Source organism: Bufo bufo, chromosome 4, assembly GCF_905171765.1.
Source record: "Bufo bufo chromosome 4, aBufBuf1.1, whole genome shotgun sequence".
Taxonomy (NCBI): domain Eukaryota; kingdom Metazoa; phylum Chordata; class Amphibia; order Anura; family Bufonidae; genus Bufo; species Bufo bufo.
The window spans coordinates 544,014,835-544,022,159 of record NC_053392.1 but is presented as its reverse complement, the minus strand read 5'-3'; the positions used below and the strand labels follow the sequence as shown (position 1 = coordinate 544,022,159).

Genomic DNA, 7,325 nt, shown 5'->3' with positions numbered 1-7,325 from the left:
ACTATCGATGGTTAAATACACTTGGGTGACACAGGCTCAGCCTGCAGCTGATGTAGTATATGGCCAAAAAATAATCAGACTGTTGATGGTTAAATGCACTTGGGTGACACAGGCTCAGCCTGCAGCTGATGTAGTATATGGCCAAAAAATAACCAGACTGTTGATGGTTAAATGCACTTCGGTGACACAGGCTCAGCCTGCAGCTGATGTAGGATATAGCACAAAATAACCACACTATCGATGGTTAAATACACTTGGTGATAGCTCGTGTTGGCTCACCACAAGTCACAAAATGGCCGCCGATCACCCCAGAAAAAAAGTGATCTAAAAACGCTCTGGGCAGCCTCAAAAAAGTGAGCAAGTCAATAATAGCACTTCAATAATCCACAGCTGCAGATCGATCACAGAATGAAGTCTTTTGGAGGAGTTAATCTGCCTAATCTCGCCCTAACGTCGCAGCTGCAACCTCTCCCTATACTGATCATAGCAGAGTGACGTGCGGCGCTACGTGACTCCAGCTTAAATAGAGGCTGGGTCACATGGTGCACTGGCCAATCACAGCCATGCCAATAGTATGCATGGCTGTGATGGCCTCTTGGGCCAAGTAGTATGACGCTTGTTGATTGGCTGCTTTGCAGCCTTTCAAAAAGCGCCAAGAAAGCGCCGAACACCGAACCCGGACTTTTACGAAAATGTTCGGGTTCGGGTCCGTGTCACGGACACCCCAAAATTCGGTACGAACCCGAACTATACAGTTCGGGTTCGCTCATCCCTAGTGAGGAGGTAAATTTCTTTAAGGCGCAGAAGAAATGTACTTGATTACTGCATCAATACTGAAAGTTTCTCACAGTCAAGGCAGTGCTGGGGCCTGCAGCATCCCACTAATGCCTGAGGGTCGGTTTACTTTTATGCTCACTTTCCACATGGTTGAATTTATTTTTTTGGGGGGGGGGGGGGGGGGTTAACATGGTTGAATTTTAAAAAAAAACATAATTTTTTATTTTTATTTTTTGGGGGGGGCACAGGGGGGTTGTTAACATGGTTAAAATGTAAAAAATATTTGGGGGGCTAGGCCTGTTTCACAGCAGGCTGCTCTGGAGGCCTGGGAGCAGCCTGCCGAATCCATGTATATCGGGTGCTACCGCGTGCAGCCGATATTTACTATAATGGGGACCGGCAGAGATCCAGCCGCAACCAGGCAAATATGCAGAGGAGCAGCAGGACAAATAGCGCTGCACGATGACAGAATGTCGGCAGGGATGGATCCGACAGGCTGTTTACCGCAAAGGTGAAACGGGCGTTAAATTTCATGAGGCGGCATATGTACGTGATTACTATATTAATACAGAAATTTTCTCACAGTCCAGGCAGGCTGAATGTGACCAATACACCTGTTCTTGCTGCCAGAGCTCCATCTTGTCACGTTGTGTATGGCTGCTGCTGTGGCCTCCATCATGCTACTTATGCCACTTGCCAACCATCATGTTCCCCAAGATGCTTTTTTTGTTTTTTTCTCATAACACCATGTGTGTTTAAGCATCATCTGCCCTGATAAGGGACAATTTTTTAAAGCTTTGGAATGTGAAAAAGCATGAGATGTTCCGGCGCGGTGTATTTTTAAACACACTATATGTTAACACCGGCAGATGTGGGTTTACCCATAGCTATGCATGTCATTGTCTATTGCTGCCATTGCATGCCAGAGGTTGGGGAGGGGGGATGTTGGAGGGAAAAAAAAATTATAAAAAAATAAGAAAAGAGATAAGTTTTCCTAAATAGGGGGCTAGAGGGGGTTACATACCAACTTTCAGGGCAATTCTAGCAACTTCGGTCCAGCCTGAATCAATTTGGGTAGGAACTGAACTTTTTTTTAAATTTGGCGAACTGTACCTGAAACAAATCTCTAGAGAAATCTATGGTACACCAAGGAATTATTTTAAAGTGATGCTTTAATACATAATGTGCAGTTTCACATAATTTTGTACTTAGTTTCAATCCAGAATATACATAAATGTAAGAGGCCATGAAAATAGTCCCAACGTTTCGGTCGGATAATGACCTTTATAAAGGGGTATATTGCCTAGGTAGAGAAATCTTGCTCTGAAACGAATCTCAACTGATCCGCTCATCTCTATTACGTATGCAATAAATCCAATCAAGATATATTGAGTAGTAGAAAAGTACTTGTAATTGGTTTATTTGTTTTATCTTTGATTATCTAGATCTTCTATCAAAATGTATGCAGTATCATTTAAGTTGCTTTATCTTGTAAAAGAAAAAAAAAGAAAAAACATACGGTACAAAGAAATAGCTCCAGACTTTCCATAATTACATCCAGATAGACTAATAAAGACAGTGACACATTTGTGCAGTTCAAACAATTGTGTATTTTATTATTTCTCATGTATTAGCAGATTGTAACTTAGAAAGAAGTAAAAATCACGTTAGGAAACCCATGAGGCTTATCCACTGAGGCATAAGATGTGTCATAGGATGCCTCTACTAATTATTGTATCAGTCAACATTGAATGACATGTGGCCAAGCCAACTCACTGAGCGAATTAGAAAAAAAAATTGAAATAAAGCTGAAAGTAGGCAGATGATTAACATCAACTTTAAATTTATAAAGGATCATCACCCAGAAGATAAGTTTTAACTTGGATGTAATTTTACCAAGAATAAGAGGACCTAAACCTAAAAGCAAGAGCAAAAGGAAAATAATGCATCAAATTTATATTGTTTAAATGAGAATTAGAAGATAAATTATCAAGTAATATCCCTATCATATAACCATTAGCCCTGAAAGTAACAATCTAGCAAAGTCTTGTCTTCTACTATTGGAAGTCTCATCTGTCATCTCGCTTTGTTGCTCTCCTTTATCTTCTTATTTCTCTTGTGTACCTGTTGTTATAAAAATAAGAAACAAATGCCCATGTTATTTTTCAGAGTTATATAGTTAAAGAGGACCTTTCACTAGAATAAAACATCTAAACTAACTATACAGACATGTAGAGCGGCGCCCAGGGATCTCCCTGCACTTACTGTTATCCCCGGGCGCCGCTCCGTTCTCACGTTATGGCCTCCGGTATCTTCATAGTTAGGCTCCACCCAGGGGAACCTGCCGGCGTCTCATTCTCCCAAAATGGCCGACTTCAAAATGGCCGCCATGGTCACCACCCATCTTGAAAAGTTTCCCCCCTCACATATAATAATGTGCCACAAACAGGAAGTTAATATCACCAACCATTCCCATTTTATTAAGGTGTATCCATATAAATGGCCCACCCTGTACATCAAAAACTGCTACAAAAAGTTGTGTGCGACACAAACCTAATGGTGAGGAAGCCTTGTCACATCTGGAAACAGAGGTAGTGTCCCTTGTATTTTGAGAGGACTTCACATGGAACAGGTTTTGCCATAATTTTTGTACAAGCCCTTTATATAATTATATATTCGGATGTCTCTTGAAAACGAAATAAATGCAATGCTTTTCAACTTCAGCAAATGACATTTATCATGTAAAAAAGTTAATGCAAGCCACTTGCTAATGTATTGTGATTGTCCATATTGCCTCCTTTGCTGGCTTGATTCACTTTTTCATCACATTATACAATGCTCGTTACGACCACCCTGTAATTCAGGAGTGGTGGCTGTGCTTGCACAATCTAGGAAAAAGTACCAGTGTATGCCTATTTCCGTGGTCCCAGCCACCAGAGAGGGCAGCGCTTTCTTCTATAGTGTGCAAGAATGGCCACCACTGTTGGATTACAGGGTGGTCATAACCATGAAAACGAGCAGTGCATAATGGAAAAATAAATCATGCCAGCAAATGAGGCAATATGGGTAATAACTATACATTAGTAAGTGCCTTGTATTAACTTTCTCTGCCTGATAAATGTCACTTGCTGAAGAGAGACAACCCCTTCACCTGCTTCTTCAGACCTAGCTACACCAGGGAATGAGACCTCATTTAACAAGCCATACAGGTAAACCAAACATTGTCGATCCTTGTTCGATATATTGGAACCCCTTGAGAAACCTAATAGACCAAGGTCTGCCTGGATATCAACCTCCCTTTGTTGAGAGGGCTCATCCTCAGACTTATGTTTCATTTCTTTAAACAAGCTCATATTATGCAAAGATTTACTCAAATCAACAACAAAATTAGACTCATCCAACCTATCCCAGATATAATGGTTCAATCCCTTTAGTAATAAAGATAGACATTCATTAGATAACTCAGGGTAAGACAAATTAACAACATTACCTCCATCTGTTTATTTGTTTTATAATGTGTATTTTGTATATAATTATTGCAACTGTGTGTTTAAGAATCAACAGCAGTGGTACAGCAGGTAGGGAGTTAAAGGAAATGTATCACCAAAAATTGTATCTGCCAGTTGAAATCAAATAGTAGCACATCTCATTTTTTCCTAATCTGTTTTTATTTTCTGATTGTAGATTTTTTATTCTATTTCCTGAACATGATTATGAAGGGGGAGGGGGGGTCCATCTTGCCTGAGCTGTTCTTAGCAGCATTTAGAAAGCATAAAAAAAAATTGCTTTACGACAGCCGCACGGTCCATAGACACAATGGTCAGGAGGGGACCTCATTGACTTCTATTAAAGAGTTTTCTAGGCATGCTTTGTGACCTGTGCAGAGGTTATTGTACAAGGAAAGAATAGATAAGCTCTGACAACCAACTATTGTGAATGGTGGATCCATTCTTATCTATACACAGAGGTGATATAATTTTAGGCAGGATTAGAATCTGCAGTAAAGTAATCTGTACAGACCAAGAAGTAACACCAATTATTAGACATAGTGGCGAATGCAAAAACTGCAGGATTTTTGGTTTTTGTTTAAATATAAAAGGTGACATGGAAAATTTAAAATAGCATAATCAAAAAGTATTTAAAAATATGTTCAAGTAGGCAGAGCTGGGCAGCAGAGCCGCATGCATGCGGCTGAATGAGCTTTGCTGTGGATCGACAGGGAGCGGGTATTCTCAGCCTCACATCATCAGCTAACATGGGCAAACTCAACAAAGATAAGTCTAAGGACACACCTGGGACTATAAAAACGGTCGCCGAGCAACGAGATTTGGACCGGAAGAAGACAAGCGCACTGCACTCGAGAAGACTGGACAAGATGACGCCGAGCCTTGAGACTTCCCAGCAGCACGAGGCCATGGACTCAGAGAGGGTAGTGAATCGGCGGCTCCTACCTCCCGAGTACACCTACAAGTATCCAGAGCCTTTATGCGCCAATTACTTGCTGCCATGGTAGACTTTGATACTGCGATCTACCACAATATGGACCATACACAGGCCCACCTGAACTATTTATACAATCAACTGGAAGACCAGGACAATCGGAGACAAAACAACTTGAGGTTAAAAGGTTTTGCAAAAAAACATCCAAGCAAATGCCACTATGCCCCTGTTGATTAATTTCTTCACAGACCTTTTGGGCACAGACATAGCCGCTGATGAAACATTGGAGAGAGCACACTGGGCGCTGAACCCCCTCACTGAGCCCCACGGTGCAACCAAGGGACATAACCTGTAAGTTACCACATTTTCAGACCAAAGAAAGAATCCTGAATGCTGCTAGGGTCTCTGCGCCTGTAACTTATGCAGGCTCCACCATTTCTATTTATCATGATTTATCCCCACTGACATTAAAGAAAAGAAGGGCACTAAAACCACTTTTGGATGTTTTGCAGGACCTTAAGATCCTCTATCGGTGGCTATTTCCTTTCAGATTACTTATCAACACACCGGATAGGAAAGTGGTGGTCTGTGCACATGTTGACCTAAGGCGGTTATACGAACACCTAGACATTGCAGACCTACAGGACTGGAACCCAGGCTTGGCAATGATCACCCCCTGGACACGGGTGAGAACAGGAAGACCCCAACGACAAAAAAGAAAGTCTGGGAAACTTACGCCATGGACAATCGCTCTTGAGAATGACTGAAAGACTCTTCGAACTTTGAATAAGTACCAACCTCCAGGAATACCAAATGGGTGAGATAGAAAAGAGCATTTTTGTTTACTTACACAGATTGTTTATTTTTTTTTCTTTAAGTCTTAGGCTACTTTCACACTGACGTTTGGTGCGGATCCGTACCGATAATACAACCGCGTTCAGAACAGATCCGTTTGTATTATCTTTAACATTGCCAAAACGGATCCGTCTTGAACACCATTAAAAGTCAATAGGGGACGGATCCGTTATCGATTGTGCCATATTGTGTCAGTGAAAACTGATCTGTCCCCATTGACTTACATTGTGTGTCAGGACGGATCCGTTTGTCTCAGTTTGGTGTCCGCCTCCAAGCAGAATGGAGGCGGAACGGAGCCAAACTGATGCATTCTGAGCGGATCCTTATCCATTCAGAATGCATTAGGGCAAAACTGATCCATTTAGGACCGCTTGTGAGAGCCCTGAAACGGATCTCACAAACGGAAACCAAAACGCCAGTGTGAAAGTAGCCTTAAAGGGGTTGTCTCATCATGGACAATGGGGGGCATATCGCTAGGATATGCCCCTATTGTCTTATAGGTGTGCGTCCCACCGCTGGTATCCGCAACTATATAGAGAACGGAGCCCTGCAAGTGAAGTAGGGCGCACTGCGCATGCGCAGCCGCCCTTCATTAATTTTCTATGGGGTCGGCAAAAATAGGTCGGCTATTTCCGTCAGCCCCATAGAAATGAAAACCAGCGGGGGCCCTGCATGCGCGGTACGCTCCTATGGGGAGCCGACTTGGTGTTGGCCAGACCGAAGTCCTCCAGCCACCACCTTGCGGGGCTCCGTTCTCTGCACCCATAAGACAATGGGGGAATATCCTAGCGATATGCCCCCATTATCTATGATGAGACAACCACTTTAACTCTGTTTATCCAATGTTGGAGTGTCTCCCCTTTAAGAGAGATTTGTCTATGTTGCACTAGCTGCCCGCTCCCTCCACAAGATCCTCTAGGATGGCAGTCTACGCCCATCACATTCACACACATGTATGGGGATAAGTTATCGCTCCTTACTGGAGCTATGTTTGGTTTTAGTTCCTTTACTTTTATTTACTATATGTGCACCTTTGCATGCCATTTTTTGGAGAATGTTCGCTTTTCTCACTTGAAGTGAGATACTGGCACATGTTCTGTTTGTTACTATAATGCACCATGTTCTTTCATTGTAAATGGGACAACTGAGAAGGAGAGCGGTATATGGAGATTATGTGATATGTTAGGCAGAAGGGTGGAGACCCCTCACTTCACTCCCTGCCCACAGACACCTCTCAAAGCACCCTTCTCTAA

General features: G+C 42.4%; 1 protein-coding gene across 2 annotated transcripts in view; it reads right to left on the bottom strand.

Annotated features, from left to right (window-relative positions):
- Positions 1–2,400: 2,400 nt before the first annotated feature.
- MACROD2 (mono-ADP ribosylhydrolase 2) overlaps positions 2,401–7,325 on the bottom strand; it is a 2,731,696-nt gene continuing 2,726,771 nt past the window's right edge. For both annotated transcript variants that reach the window (XM_040429978.1, XM_040429979.1), the window contains one exon: positions 2,401–2,901. In XM_040429978.1, coding sequence (XP_040285912.1) covers positions 2,885–2,901 — 17 coding nt within the window. In that variant the 3' untranslated portion in view covers positions 2,401–2,884. The remainder of the gene's footprint in view (positions 2,902–7,325) is intronic.